Below are 16,366 nucleotides of genomic sequence, written 5' to 3' on the forward strand. Positions count from 1 at the left end.
ATTCAGTCTTTTTTTACTCTTCCAATCAATTCTCAGCCTACATGAGGGAACTTTTTTTTTCTTTACCTACATTAATTTCTTTAGTTGTTGCTTTGGATTCATTTGTAGTTTTCCAGTTTTAGATCTTTCTCTTAGCATAATTTTTATTAAAATAATTTTATTCCATTGCAGTTGGAAAATGAGACTTATTTTATTTTTTATTTTCATACACATGATAGAACACAAAAAGATTTTGTACAAAGCCCAGTTTCATAGCACTTGCTTTAAAAAAATAACAGTATATAATAAATTTTACATATTGCTTTCAAAACTGTCCTGTTAATCTGTACTTCTTTTTGAACTTCTGTTCACTTTAGGGCAGTTTCTAAAAAAATGTTGCAGTGGCCCTCTTTTTGGGGGTATCATTAGGCTAACCAACCCTTCCTTATTTTCGGAAAAGCTGTTGCCTTTTCACTCCCACTCCTACTTATGAAATTCAGGAAGGAAGTGAAAAAAACAACAACTTAGAGTAACTAAGCATAATCAAACAAAATTAATCCACAATAGCAGCCATGTCCAAAGAAGAGGATCTCTGCATCTTATCTCCATTACCTTTCTGCTTCATTGTAGGTGGGTGTGCTGACATTACATCTGGCAGAATTTTGAAGTCTTGAAAAATCTTGGTTTTTTTGTTTTTTTTTTAAACCCTTACCTTCCATCTTGGAGTCAATACTGTGTATTGGCTCCAAGGCTGAAGAACTGTAAGGGCTAGGCAGTGTGGTAAAAGTGACTTGCCCAGGGTCACACAGCTGGAAAGTGTCTGCAACCAGATTGGAACCCAGGACCTCCTGTCTTTAGGCCTGGCTTTCAATACTGAGCCACCCAGCTGCCCCCAAGAAATTGTTTTTCTTTACAGCATTTGTTCTTTTATATATATATATATATATATATATATATATATATATATATATATATATATATATCTCCTGGTTGTGCTAACTTCTTTTTTTTTTTTGGTACCCTGCAACTTTGCTAAAGTTATTGTTTCTACTAGTTTTTTAGTTTATTTTCTTGGATTCTTTAGGTAAACCATCATGTCATTTGCAAAGAGTGATAGTTGAGTTTCCTCAATCCCTACTTTGATCCCTTCAATTTTTTTTTCTTCTCTAATTACTACTGCTATCATTTTCTATTACAATATAAATAGCAGTGGTGATAACGGACATCCCTGCTAACTTCTTTTTGTCAGCAATCCATTGAAGGATTTTCTGCATTCACCTCTTTTGCTTCTTCTTATAGTATAGTAATATTCCCTTATGTTTCTATATTATAATTTTTTCAACCATTCCACAATTATCAAAGAAGCAATCTAAAGCACTTTTTTCAACTATAGTTGTTTATAATTTGGATTTGCTCCCCAGGGACTCTCTTTCCCAGCTTCCCATGTTCCTTCTCATGTTACGTGCTAACATAGGGAGGATAAAAGTTTTATGTAGCTCTGCCCTCTTGCTCCTTTCCCCTGATTGCAGCTGGGATGTTGGGTGAGTGCCAGGCAGGAGAATTTTTCTCATGTGTCTTTACTAAGGTTTTTACTTTTGTTCTTGTATTTTTCCTACTTCAAGTGATTCTTAATAAATCTTATAAAATATACTTGGAGTTATTGTATATTAATTTTAATCTTACAGTTGTTTCTCCCCCATGGTTATAAATATATAATATCTTTGTAATCTATAATAATAATATATAAATCCTAGTTATTGCTCCTCTGCCCTCATGGTTTCTTTAGAATTAGGAAGCTTGTTTTGTTTGTGAGTGTTCTCCCCCAAATAACCTTTTCTCTTATTCCTGCATCCCTCTCCTTCCCCCATGTCAGCTTATTTTCCTGTTGAATTTGCTTGATTTCCACACCAAGCTCTGTTCTGCTCTCTTTTGTCAGCTTTAGAAAAAGGGCTACATCTGTTGCCCATTTCCCACACCCCTTCTTCCATGTTTATATATTCTCATATATTGTAATTATGAGAAGTAGCCAAGGCTGCCTGCTTCCACTTCCTTTCTACATTAATGTCTTCCTTCTTTTACCCCTCTTCAGACCCTCAGAAGAGAGCCAGTCCACCTCTCAAGACTTCTACATTTCTTATTTAACTCCCTCAGTGCCCTTTGAAAACATTAAGGTTCCAAAGGGACCCTTGTTTTTTTCTCTACTAGAATGTTAGCACTACGTCATCATAAAAAGTTTCTAATTGCTGAAATAATTTGGCTTTTTAGGTGGGCTCTGGGCTCTTGTGTTTGTATTTCAGTTTCTATTCAGCTTTGGTCTTTTTATCAAAAATGCTCACAAGTCCTCTAGTCTTTTAAAAATTCTTTCTTTTGCTATAGGATTATATTCAGTTTTTTACTTAGTTATTCTTGGTTGTAAGCCTTTATCTTTTGCCCTTTAGATCTTTCTTTTTTGTTTTTGTTTTTGTTTTTTGGTTGAAATTCTCAGGCCTTGTGTGGTCCTGACTGAAGTTCCTTGCTATTTGAATTACCCCTTTCTAAGATGCCTACAGTCCCCCCCCCCTTTCATTTGGGAGTTCTGAATTTTGGTTATGTCATTTCTGAGACTTCTCCTTTGGGGATTCTTTTCAGAAGATGACCAGTAGATTCATTCTCCCTTTACTTTGTTCTATGGTTCTAATAATCTGAGCAATTTTCATTTTCATTTGAGGTTTTAAAAAATACAGTGTGCAGGCTTTTTTGGAATGGGGAAAGGGGAGTATCATGATTTTTAAACGTTCTCTCCTTTACCAATTTACAAGCTCATTTGTTTTTAATGGCAGATATTTTATATTTTCTTCTGTTTTTTCCTATCTTTTGTTTTGTTCTAATATTTTTTACTGTCTCATGGAGTCATCTATTTCTTCTTGGTCTTTTCTAACTTTTAGGGATTCTATTTCTTATGTAAAGCTTACCATTTTCTCTTTTAATCTGCTTATTCTCCTTCCACTTTTTTTCCTCTAGTACTTTTATTTCATTCTTTTAACCTTGTTTCATTTCTTCTAGATATTCATGTAGTCCTTGTGGAAAATAGACTTTTTTTTCCTTTGAGTCTCTGCTTACAGTTATTATGGAATTAAATTTATAAGAATTTTTTATAATGGTCAGTGTTTCCTTTGATTTATTACTCTCCATCTTAAGTTCCTAAATTGAGCCCCAGGCTGTACCCCCACCCCTGTTGTGCTTGGGAGAAACAGGGGGTCAAGCCCTGCTTGGTCTTGCCCCTAGTCCCCTGAGTTCTTGAGCTAACCTCCACCTCCCGTTAAGGCCAACTGAGATCTTTGAGATTCAGAAGTGCTAGATCTTGAGTGCTTCTCTGGTGTCTGAGGGCAGCGTATTTGGGAGTGACATCAGAGTCCCTGGCCCTGTGCTCTTCTGGTCTGAGTGTTGAGGCACTGAGGTAGTCAGCACCAAACTAGCCACTGACTGCTGCCTTTTCAGAGTATTGCAGTCTACTGCAGAGATACCCCTGGCTATCTCTGATTGGCTTGGCATTTGCTTTGCTAAAGGAGCCCCTCTTAATATTGCCTTTTAATATTGCCCTCAGCCTTCTAGCTGACTTTTTCCCCCAGTACTGGAGTAGAAGAAATCACTATAGTTTCTCTTTGGATTTTTTTCTTTTCTGTTTTTTTAAACCCTTACTTTCTAAGACAGAAGAACAGTAAGAGCTAGGCAGTCAGGATCCAGTGACTTGCCCAGGGTACACAACCAGGAAGTGTCTGGGGCCAGGTTTGAACCCAGGTCCTCCTGACTCCAGGTATAGCACTCTTATCTACTGTGCTACTTAGCTGCCCTTCTCTTTGGATTTCTTGATCATTGATTGGTCTGGTGTGAAGTTCAGGATTTTGTTGCAGTAGGTATGTAGGAGCTTGGCAGGATGCCTCCTGTTCAGGAAGCCATCTTGGCACAAAGTGAGTCTGTTTTCTATAAGGAACAGTACCTATTTCTTGTTTCTCTTTTTCTTCCCCAGTATTACAAATGCGGTGCCCAGTTCGCGCTTGTCACCTTAGGCACATTGAGTGCATACACAGCTTACACAATTGGAGTCACACGCTGGAGGTAAGCTCTACCCCAGAAGCCAGTTGGGCTTTAGAGATGTGTTCCTTTGGCGGAACAGATTGTTCATGGCTTTACTGGTTTTTGTCTTACAGAACTAAATTTAGAATAGAAATGAACAAGGCAGATAATGATGCAGGTAATGCTGCCATAGACTCTCTGCTGAACTATGAAACTGTGAAGGTAATGCACTTATTTATGCTTTTCTCTACATTTAACTCTGTTACGAAGACATGGTGCAAGTGAACTATTTTCCTGAGTTTCAAGGAATATTGTAGAATATCAGTTGGGAGTGGTGGAAGAATCATTTTGATGGAAGTTGCCTCTTCCTTACTTAGTGAGTTGCCTTCATTTTGGTTTGGTGTCATCTTAACATTTCACCTTTTAATGAATTTCTAAGTGATGAAAGTATGGGGGACCAACTCAATTGAGAATGAAAACTTAGCTTGTTCTTCAGGCATCTTTCAAATGCTCTTCTCTATGGAAAAGAGCCAGACTTCATATTCTTTGCATCTATAGCCCTAAAAAGATCATCTTGAGGGTGTGCCTGTGATAACCATGCAGAGAGAGCTAGGAGTGGAGATTAGAGTTTGACTTATATAGTGGGTAGTGGTATATGATTGGGTTGTAGCTATTTAAAGTCAGCGGAGTCCCAATGATCTCAAAATACAGATAGTAAATTGCATTTGCTGAAATGTCCATTGGCTGCATATATGCTCTTTCTCAAGGTGATTGTTCTTATGTATCCTCTAGTATTTTAATAATGAGAAGTATGAAGCCCAGAGATATGATGGATTTTTGAAGTCTTATGAGGCAGCCTCGCTGAAGAGCACTTCTACCCTGGCTATGCTCAACTTTGGACAAAATGCTATTTTCAGTATCGGCCTAACAGCAATAATGGTTCTTGCCAGTCAGGGAATTATGGCAGGTAATGGATCCCTTTACCCTTCTACCTTCTAGTTTTTACTTTTATGAACAAAGGCAAACTATAAGGGCTACACATGCCATTGCTGACTGTGAAATGCCTGTGACAGAGAGCAACCTCAGTCTAGTTGGAATATTTTTCTTGCTTGAAATGGAATATATCTTCCTTATTGTCTGTGATGCTTTTTCTTTAACAGCTTGGTGGTGGTGGTGTGGTGATTTTTTTTTAACCCTATACTACATTAGATGGACACTGACGTCATTATTAGTTGGCATTACTAGTTGTGTAGATTGTGTCTTAGATGAGGAGGCTTTTCCACAAACTGCCAAGGTTTCTCATTTCCCCTGTTGCCCTGCAAGGGTATGGAATTTGATAATTAGATCACAGGATTCAGAATGGGCCATGATCAAAACAAAGAAATCGATAACAATTAATTTTTGAAATGGGGTACAATAAGAGATAAGTAATACTCTTTCTCTGAATCCTGGGCATCTTTCTGTGTTGCAATTGCCTCATTTTCAAGGTATATTGCAAGTATTCATCATCTCCATCATTTAATTTATTTGTTATAAACTTTAATATTAGGTATGCCATTCCTGAGTTTAAATCATAAATAAACTAGGACTTAACCACTGGTCCTTTATCATCTCTCCGTGGTCTTACAGGTTTTGAATATTTGTTGCTAGCTTGCTGATGTACCAGGCAAAGCTACGAATGAATTCTGTCTTGTGGAGAAAAAGTGGAGGATTTTATTTCTCTCTTTGCACCAAGCTCTCCTGTTGCTTTCAGTTTCATAATATTTGCATGGTAGACTTTTTTCGTCTAATACTTAACTCCTACAAAATTATCCCGTAACTTCCATGAGTGTAGCAACCTAGTCTTAATTATCTCTGTATGTTACCCCATTGTGCTAAGGCACACTAATACTCACATAGTAGGGAGTTAATATGGTTGCTGAATGTAAGTCATAGGCTCGGAAATTTGAATAGGCCAAGAGTTTGCCAATTTTCTGGGCTTTGAACTGTATTCCAGAGCAATAGGCCTTAAGCTTCTCTCAGCTGGACAAGTGTCATCTAAATTCATTTTTTCTTTTCTTCCTCTAAATTCTTTTTATTTTGAGGCACCCTTACTGTTGGAGATCTTGTCATGGTGAATGGGCTGCTTTTTCAGCTTTCCCTGCCTCTGAACTTTCTGGGCACTGTATACCGAGAGACTAGACAAGCACTCATCGATATGAACACTTTGTTTACACTACTCAAGGTAGACACACAAATTAAAGTAAGTACTTTGTTCTTGTTAAGTGTATACGTCTCATCCCGTGAATAGAATTATGCTAGGGAACTCATCTGTTTTCACTGGCTGAGCTGACAGATTTCTTCTTTGCCAGATGTGTTAAGTAGCCTTTTCTTTCGTATTGGGAAGGTGCTTTATGCAAAGGGACATGCTTGGGGTTCGTTTTGTTTGGACTTGACTTAAGTATTTGTATTATGCACTTGGTTTTCTTTTGTTTATAATGAATGATGCAGAATTTGTGATGGAAAAAAGTTGCTTAGAAACAGTATTCAAAGAGGGATTTTTCTGCCCTTTAATGGGAAAGGGAATGGGAGGGAGGGAGGGAGTCTTTTTAAAAGCCTCTTTACCTCTTCCTCTTTTTTTCCCCATTATTTGCTTTTTTTGCTGTGTGAAATGGAAAATGATCTTCCGAGTTGGATGCTAAGCAGTGGGTAAAGTGGTATGGTGTTGTTTTTTCTCTTCCCTGCTAGGACAAAGCAACGGCACTTCCCCTGCAGATTACACCCCAGACTGCTTCGGTGGCTTTTGATAATGTACATTTTGAATACATTGCGGGGCAGAAAGTCCTGAACGGAGTATCATTTGAAGTCCCTGCGGGAAAGAAAGTGGCCATTGTAGGAGGTAGTGGGTCAGGGTGGGTAACTTTAGAAAATTCTGCATCATTGATTTTCATTGTCACACGTTTTCTCCTCTCTAATATCATTCCAGTCACTTGGAATATGTCTGCCCAATGCCATTTGAACTTACAGCTATTTCCCCTTTTCTACTTCTTTCCTAATTTCAGGAAAAGCACAATAGTAAGATTACTATTTCGCTTTTTTGAGCCCCAGAGTGGTGGCATTTATATTGCCGGTCAGAACATACAAGATGTCAGCCTGGAGAGCCTAAGGAAATCTGTGGGAGTGGTGCCTCAGGTACATTTTTCCTCTGAATGTGATCTTTGCTTATATTTGTCATAAAGAGAAAAAATTTGGGTGCTGCTGTGTGAGCAATGTGGTGAATACTGGATGTCCTATGGTACCTGGCTCTGTTTGGTACTATAAACCAGATTTCAATAATCAAAAAAAAGCCAAAAACCAAAAGTGATCTGAAAAGACTTCCATGCCCCAACCAAATGGCATAACTTACTTGAAACAGTCATAGATATAGTGAAAATCTAGGACTGCCAAACAATTTGGCAGCTACCTCTCTGGAGTTTATCATGTAAGAAAATTTTACTATTGTAGAGAGTTGTTAGAAAGGCAATTGTCCCTGCTCTGATTAAGCATCTTTTCCATGAAGAGTAGGGAGAAGTAGTATACTGTAGTACATGGAGTATTGGACTTCAGGTAAGGAAAACTTAGGATCCCATCCTATATATACAAGCTGCATGGCCTCGAGCAAGGCTCCCTGCATCTCTGAGCCTCAGTTTCCTGGAGGGGCTTGGACTAGATGGCCTCTAAGATCTTTTCTCACTTTTAGTCTATGATGCTAAGATTTGCTCTTTCCTATGAACACAAGTTGATGTCTAGTAGTTTTAGGAAGGTGGACTTATTTGTAAAAATATCAAGGAAGGATTCTTCTCATTTTTCTTTATCAAAAAACAATTCATATATAATTAATTTTTTAAAAGAATTCATAGCATAGATAAAATCCTAAAATCCTGAATATATAAGAATTAGTAGCCTCATAGGGATTGAGCCATTCTCTCCTCCACCCACCCACTCCCCAGCCCACAAAGTACCAAGAAAAAGAAGTAGAGAAGCAATATAATTTTGAATCTTGGATATAATGGTTGCTAAATTGCTCTCTGTCCTCCCTTGAAAAATTATCATTATAAAGGATGGCTATAACATATTAGAAAATGTAGGTGATATAAAAATAAAAGTTATCAATAAAAACTTTTTAAAAATTTGAATTTTAAAAGAAAAAAAGTTTTGTTATTTGGTCAATTAGTCTTGTCTAACCTGGGTATTAATTTATTGTTTTTGATGATGATAGATCAAAAAGATTTCTTATTTTATCTTGTGTGGGCTCCATCCACTGACATGAATTCCAGTGCCTCTGTGCTTTAAGAGGTAGTCTTCATTTGTTGCTGTAGCCAAAAATAAGTCTTATCATTTGACTGGCCAGCCTTCTGGTGAAAAATTTCTCTGTGTATAACTAGGTCTTTGGATGATAGACATATAATCCATCACCAAGCCCATGCTTGAAACCTTTCCAACTCAATAGAACCTCCCAGAGCATGTGTTTGCTGGCAAAACCTTTAGAGAACTTAAGATTTGTCACCGTGTCATCATGAGATATTGAACTGGGATTTTAGTGGAAGGCAGTATGGCGATGGTTATTACACTGTAGTTTCTACACCCTCAGACTATAAATCTGAAGATGATATTCTTGGACAAATCACTTAACACAGCTGGATCTCAATGATTTTGTTCACATGCCTCAGCTCTTATTGTAGTTTAGGACTCTATGAGGCTTTTACTTCAATAATCTTGTAACACACACACACACACACACACACACACACACACACACACACACACAATGTGCCCAGAACTTGAATTTTTTGGAGATAACAGCTCCTATTTTATTTAACACATGATCCTTCCCTTTGTGAAATGTGGAGAAGCTTAGGGAGCATTATTCTCTTTTTGTAAATGGCAAAATAAAGTTTAGAGATGTGAAGTCATACCCATAGGCTGAATCGAGCTTCCAACTATAGGCTTCTGGGCCTCCATTCCAATGTGAGTATTAATTATCTATTATGGCAATATGAGACATATGTCTATTGATGACAGAGTTACTGTTTTAAATAGCTAAACCCATCCCTTCAAATAATGATGATGCTTGGGAAGACCATGATACATTCTCAAGTTATCATTGTTTATAGGCAATAATAGGAAGATTGTGGTTCTTCTTTTCAGTGATAACCTTCTAAAAAGAATGTAGAAGATGTAGAAACAGATACTTAGCTATTTTAAATAGAACAGCTTTAGGTCATCTCAGCAATATATATTGAAGCCTCTAACAAAGACTTTATCTAATCCATCACTAAACAAATGCTTGAAATTTTTACAGCTTGAGTAAGTACTTGCAGATAGAAATGTTGTTTTCCCCTACTAGTAGCACAAACATATCCCAAAAGATAAGTCCAGAAGTTTCTCTCTTTTTTCCTTTGTTTTGAATATCCTTTTTTCCTTAAGTGTCATGTATTTCTTAACAGCCTTTCTCATATTTTCCCTAGGATGCTGTTCTCTTCCATAACACCATCTATTACAATCTCCTGTATGGAAACATGAATGCTTCAGCTGAGGAGGTTTACACAGTAGCAAAATTGGCTGGGATCCATGATGCTATTATTCGGATGCCTCATGGATATAGCACACAAGTTGGGGAACGAGGACTCAAGCTTTCTGGTAACTTTCTTTTTGTCAGTTGTCCTCTCTCCCCTCTCCCCTCTCCCCTGTCCCTCTGCCACACAAAAACAGAATCATCTAATCCCAATCTTTCGTTGACTCTTTTGTGGTTGATTTGATTGGATTCAAAAGAAGGATTTAGGCCAACCCCAAGCCTCCCTCTCTTAGTAAAAAAAAAATAATAATAATAACCCAAACTAATTAACTCGGCATTTTAAAAAAGTTAAATATATATATATTCATCAGGACGTATAGACTGTCTTGCCACACCACTCATACCGTGAATCAGTTAATGATACAATCCTATCACTACTTCTTAATTGACCTGTAAGCTACATAATCAGTAAGGGAAAACTGGGCTTGTTATTTGCCTGGGATAGTAAGAGGGAAGAGAATAATGATCTCATGGGAAAAGTTGTATTTGTCATCATGGTCTGGGTAGCCTCTGAACTTAGAATTGACCACTGGAATTGCCATTGCCATAGGAGCCATTGTGAAACCTCTGGAAGCCTGGAGAGCCCTGCACCCCCACCCCTAGGGACAGACTCCCCAGCTGGGCTTGTCACTTACTTACGTGATGGTCCCATTGTCTCCCTCATTTCTAGAATTTATTTCATTTTGTTACACAGCTGGAAATTATGCCAGAGATCCCATTTTGTTTAATAAGCAGCCTCTTAAAATGTAAATACTTATGGAACATCACATTCAGATGTTAGCGGTAAATACTTCAGTTTTTATTGTTGTTATTCCTGTTTTACAAATGAAAGAAACAATCTAATGGAGGTTGATTGTTTTTGGGGGGGGTTTCTGACACCTATGGGCCCTGTCCTCAAGGAATGTGATTTTTGAGTGGGCAGGAGGAGCTAAGTATAGAGAAGGGGAAGGTGGGAGGAGGTAAAGAGATGTGGGCTATTATGTCCTTTGGGGGACAAATTGTGCATAGGACAAACTTGAGGAAGGTTGTTGTTGTTGTTGTTGGAGGCTTAAACCAGCAAGAGCCACTGAAAGTGAGTGGTAGGAGAATTCTAGAGATAAAATCCATTTCTTTCCAGATTTTACCTTGGGATGGTTATACATGCAGCAACAGGGGAGAAAAGTTTTCTTCTTCCTAGCTTCCTTCCTTTGCCACATGGCCCCTTGCTCCTAAAACCAAGAACTCAAGCTAGTATTCTGTTCCAGTGGATCATATTATCTAGAGCTGTAAGAAGCCTTAGAAATAGCAAGGAACACCTTCATTTTACAGAGAAGGAAACTGAGGCCAGAGAGGTTTGCCTTAAGTCACACAATGAATTAGTGGCCAAACTCTGGTCCTCTGGCTCCAGATCTAGTGCTCTTCTCAGTTTTCCTCTCCTGCCCAATACATGTGGGAGCCCTCCCACAATTTAGCCCAACTTGGCTCTTCTTTTCCCTCTATGCTATCTTGCTTGTTGATCTCATCAGTTCCCTTGGATTCAATTGTCTTTTTGCAGATGATTCAGAGACCTACTAGGTACCCAATCCTAGTGTCTCTCCTAAGCTACAGTTCTGCATCTCCAGCTGCCTTTTGAACATCTTAATTTTGGCACATTCACCACAGAACTTTCTTCCAAATTCCCCCCTCTTCCAAACTTTTCCCCTATTACTGTTTTGGGGTTTTTTAGACGCTTACCTTCTGGCTTAGAGTATCCATTCTGAGGTAGAAGAGTGCTAAGATCTAGTCAGTGGGGGCTTAAGTGACCTGCCCAGAGTCACACAGCTAGGAAGTACCTGAGCCAGCTTTGAATCCAGGTCTTCCCGACTCTATGCCTGAGCTGCCTAGCTGTACCCTCCCACCCCATTTCTGTTATGGGCATTACCATTCTTTCATTCACCCTCAGTATCATCCTTGACTCTACATTTCCTGAACACCTTTTGCCTTGGATTATTGCAGTAGCCTTCTAATTAGTCTCCCTGCCTCAAGTCCCTTTCCACTCCAATCCATCCTTTTGGTTACCTCTAGAATCAAATAGGAAGTTGTTATACCAGTCCCTTTATAATGTGCCTTTTGACTCAGAAGATTCAGCAATACTGATCCATTTGCCATTCCTCTCATAGGACATTAAATCTTGCTGCTCTGGCCCTTTGTACTGATCAGCATGCTTGGTACCCTCATCCCTGCCTCAGTTTCTCAGGCTTTCTTCAACACTTGGCTCAAATTCCACTTTCTTCAGGTCTTTCCCAGTCCCTTGTCTCTGACTGCACCCCATTAATGCCTTCTTCTGTAAGGTTTCTTTTCATCTACTCCATATATACCTTCAGTGCACCCACTTATGTATGTGTCATCTCCCTCCTTGAAAGCAGGTTTAGGGCTTGGTTTGGTTTTGCCTGGCACAAAGTAAGAATCTCCTTAATAAATGCCTGTTCATTGATGAACCTTACTACACTGCTGCAGTGTGGATTAAGTCATTGTGACTTAGGAAGGAAACCTCAGCACCTTTTTTTTCCTTTTAAACATTATTTTATTTGGTCATTTTCAAACATTATTCATTAGAAACAAAGATCATTTTCTTTTCCTCCCCCCCACCCCCCCACCCCTCCCAATGGTGATGCTCAGCACCTTTTAAAGACAGTGGGAGCTAAGATCCAAATATTCTGCTTAAAAAATGAATATTTCCATTACTCTGTGTGTGTGTGTGTGTGTGTGTGTGTGTGTGTGTGTGTGTGTGTGTGTTAAGAGTTTGCTTTTTTCTTGTTGTTATCAACCTTTGTATTTCTGAACCTGTTAACTGGACTGCATTTTGCCTAAAATAAACATTTTCATTTCCTTCTTGGTTTAATAAATAAGATTTAGTTTAACATTTGCCAAATGCCTTTTCTGGTCTTGTTTTAAAATAAATTTTTATTGATAGTCTCTTTCTTTTTGGATAATCATCTGTTTCCTGCTATGTCTCTCCTTCCTTTTCCCAGAGAGCCATTCCTTATAATAAGAATAAAGAGAGAGGAAAAAGATAGTTCAGCAAAACTAACCAGTGCTTCAGACAAGTATGATGTGATATACACAGTGCTCTTCAACTGGAGTCTTCCTCCTCCTCTCACTGCCCTACCTCTCTCTCCCCTCCCCAGCTCAGCAGAGTAGAAGAAGGTTCTTACCTTAAGTACTTAAAGGATCATTGGTGTGATCCTAGCCTCTCCCTGCCTTTGTCTTTATGAGTTGTTGAAGTAGAAAAAAATTCATCATGGAGTAGCCAACCTTCTGGTAATGAGCCTTTCTAAATGTAACTAGGCAGGTCTTCAAACAAAACAGAACAGTTAGACAGTTCATCCTTTGTACCTGAGCTGCGGTGACCTTGTTTGCAGAAACCCAAAGTTGGTTCCACACCACCATGAGGCACAGAAGTAGGGCTTTGATGGCGGGTCAAAGATAATTGTTTTGAGCATTGCCACATTTGGTACGAATGCTAGCTTGGAGTTTTTTTGAAGTTTTTTAATATCACATCTATAGAGGAAAGTTCCAAATCCATGTCCCTTCCTATGTCATTGGACATTCAGTGGGCCTTAATGCAGCTCAGAAGAAAGATTCTCCCTTCTGTTTTGAGGAGCAATAGGAGTCTCTACTCATCCTTCCTGGGGTCCTAGACTCTTCCAAGTGGAAAAATGGTCACTTTCCTCTCTTGGCCTCAGTTTCTCCCTTTATGAAAGTAGGAATTAATAGATAATAAATGGTGTCTAATGATTTTTTTTCCAGCTTTGACATCCTGTGATTATGGATTATTTAGTCAGGCCTTCTAAACAGTGCAGGAATCTTTTATACATCCTCTTTAGCCTTTGCTGGAGTGTTCTCATTAAGAAAGAGATGAATTACTAGTAATTTGGGACTGAGGCAAAGTAGCCTAATAAAGGGTGTAGTGGAGGAGTTCAGAAGAAAAGTAATGATAATGGAATAAAAAAACTTAACTAGCACCTACCTAGAGAGAAGAAAACATTGGACTCTAAGGGGAGAGGGACCTGAAGTATACACAGTAGTCTGCACATGGAGAAGGGTTCAAGGACAGGGCTTACACATGAGACATTCAACCAGAAATCTGGTAGGTGATACGGAAGATCAGCCATGGTAGAGTATGTGCTTTGCTGTATTGGAGGATGTTTTTACTGAGGTGTAAGTGGGGCCTGTCCTCATTTAGCCAATCTGCTGAGTTATCTTCAAGGTAGTCTCATGCTATGGTTAGTAGTAACTTAGCCTAGAAATTTCTTTGGAGTACTTTCTAGTATTAATACATCTCCAAACCATTCCCCTTTACCATCTGTCTATAATACTTTACTATAATTAGAATGTTGACCCTGGAGCCCTTCATTATTCAAAGAAAAAATTAGTTTTACTTAGTATACCATACATAGGCAGGTTTCTATAGCAGTATGGCAGGAACACTCCTAGACCAGCAGTCAAGAGTTGAGCCTTGTAGCCCAGGTCTTGCCATAACTAGTTTTGTAACTAAGCAGTCTCTGTCTATCTCTCTCTGTGTCTCTCTGTCTCTCTCTCTGTGTGTCTCTCTCTCTGTCTCTCTGTCTCTCTCTGTCTCTCTGTCTCTCTCTGTCTGTCTCTCTCTGTCTGTCTCTGTCTCTCTCTGTCTTTCTCTCTCTCTCTGTCTCTCTGTCTCTGTGTGTGTGTGTGTGTCTCTCTCTCTCTCTCTCTCTCTCTCTCTCTCTCTCTCTCCCTCTCTCCCTCCCTCCCTCCCTCCCTCCCTCCCTCCCTCCCTCCCTCCCTCCGTCTGTCTGTCTCTCCCTCTCCCTCTCTCCAGTTGGTTCTCCAAGAGCCCTTCCAACTTTCAAAAAATATGGTTTGATAGTCATTGTAAATTTCTAAAGGGAAGTTAAGGGTGTTCAGTAAATTACTCTTTGAGGATTTTGTGGAAAGCACTCTTCTACCATAAACACTGTTTGGTGTGACTCCCAGAAACAGAATAAAACTGTAGCTCATTGGCCTAATCTAGTCAAATATGCCTTCAAATATAAAATACCACACTCCAAATTCCATTTTTTTCAAAATTCTAAGTATCTTACTTAATCTATTTTATTCTTAATCTATTGAAATTTCCTATCTGTAGCATGTCCTTATAAAATATTCAGCGCTTTCTCCCTAAACCTGAAGTACTATGTAATGGGCATATTTCTGGGAATACTGCCACTGGTTATTTTGTGGCTGCTGGTGCAACATTTAAGTTGTTCATCTGTTTGTTATTCTAGCATTGTGATCTAAAATCAAAGTTGTAATCTCCCCTCCCTACCTTCCTTACTTATTTGTTGGAACAGTAAATCCAATCTTAAAATTTACCTTCCTGATGCTCCCCAGAGATGTTCCCTAAGTGGCTCACATTTACAATTTCAATCGTGCAACTCAAGATGAGCAGTGTCGTTCACTTCAGGAGTGCTGGGAGATGTTGAGGTTGTCACCTGGTGATGGATGGAAATCCTGAGGCGCTGATATATGTATCCCATACCCTCCCTAAGAGCTCTTTCTTTGCCAGGAGGAGAAAAGCAGCGGATAGCGATCGCCAGAGCCATTTTGAAGGACCCCCCTGTCATTCTCTATGATGAGGCTACATCATCATTAGACTCAATCACTGAAGAGGTAAATTAGGTGACTGTGTAAAGACTTGCTTTGTTTCTTCATGATATAGTTTTGTTTTGTTTTCTTTTCCCGGGGAGGTAACTGTAAAGTAGCTATATTCCTTGAGAATTTTGATATCCCTCTAGTGTAAGTGATCAGTAGGAGGTGCCATTGACCCCTTCTTTGGATTGTCCTCAAGATTGCCAAGTTGTACTGAGCCAGACATAGGAATGTCAAGTCCATTTGCAAACTCGCCTCAGGTTGGAACACTGTGATACCCTGTGCTAAAGCCCTAACCTTGCCTCACCCACAGCTGCTGGAATCACCTTGGATGCTTACTGAGGCAGAAGCCCTCTTGTCCCTCTCATATGGAGGTGTCTGGTTGTCACTTATCACTCATTAAAAGAAGTCACATAAATGCTTTTGACACACGAAACACCAGAAAGCCTCTTGCTCATCCCAGAGCAGCTCACTAAGATGCACGTCAGGTACACGGTAACCTGCAGGGCGGCTCTCAGTTTCTATTCATTTCACAGGGAGGGCTGGGAAACATCAGCATGTTGTGACACCAGAGTCATGACACTGCCACAGCTTCTGCATCAGCCTTCAGAGCCACACCCTTGCTTTAAGCACCAAAGCCTGGCTCTCAGCAGCAGCAGGAATTCCATGAACTAAGCTCCTTATCTAGAACTGAAAGTAGCCGTATGTGGTTTTGCAAATTGTCCTTTCTTGTCCTGCTTCTTATTTAATATACATGGAATATCTGGTGGTAAGGGACAGAGCAAGCTATCAATCTTATTGGCTAGCCATCTTGTAACAGATTTGGTTATAGAGAGGTCAGTTGTCAGTAGATATCATTTGATCCACACTTTATCTGAATGGATTTAATATTAGGCCATTATTAAACCCAAGGTTCTTCTATCCCCTCCTAGTGCCCCCTGAATGGGGCCATCCCCATGTCAGCTACCTACAAAGTATACTCTGAAGGGTGTCCAAAGTTCTCCAACTTGGTGAATATATCCCCTTTCGACTCCCCTGAAATTCTCACCAGAAGTCATTCCTGTGAGTCAAAGGGCCCTGTTTAAGTGTAGATAATGGAGTTTGGGAGGGAAG

At 39.3% G+C, this 16,366-nt stretch overlaps 1 protein-coding gene across 1 annotated transcript in view; it reads left to right on the plus strand.

Moving 5' to 3' along the window:
* The window catches only part of ABCB7 (ATP binding cassette subfamily B member 7), a 139,432-nt gene that overhangs the window by 107,692 nt on the left and 15,374 nt on the right, over window positions 1–16,366 (plus strand). The window contains exons 7-14 of the mRNA XM_007505622.2: window positions 3,986–4,074; window positions 4,167–4,254; window positions 4,825–4,999; window positions 6,117–6,274; window positions 6,760–6,923; window positions 7,074–7,203; window positions 9,519–9,690; window positions 15,171–15,274. Of these exons, the coding sequence (XP_007505684.1) occupies window positions 3,986–4,074; window positions 4,167–4,254; window positions 4,825–4,999; window positions 6,117–6,274; window positions 6,760–6,923; window positions 7,074–7,203; window positions 9,519–9,690; window positions 15,171–15,274 (1,080 nt within the window). The remainder of the gene's footprint in view (window positions 1–3,985; window positions 4,075–4,166; window positions 4,255–4,824; window positions 5,000–6,116; window positions 6,275–6,759; window positions 6,924–7,073; window positions 7,204–9,518; window positions 9,691–15,170; window positions 15,275–16,366) is intronic.

The sequence above is a fragment of the Monodelphis domestica genome, chromosome X, assembly GCF_027887165.1.
Source record: "Monodelphis domestica isolate mMonDom1 chromosome X, mMonDom1.pri, whole genome shotgun sequence".
NCBI classification, from domain to species: domain Eukaryota; kingdom Metazoa; phylum Chordata; class Mammalia; order Didelphimorphia; family Didelphidae; genus Monodelphis; species Monodelphis domestica.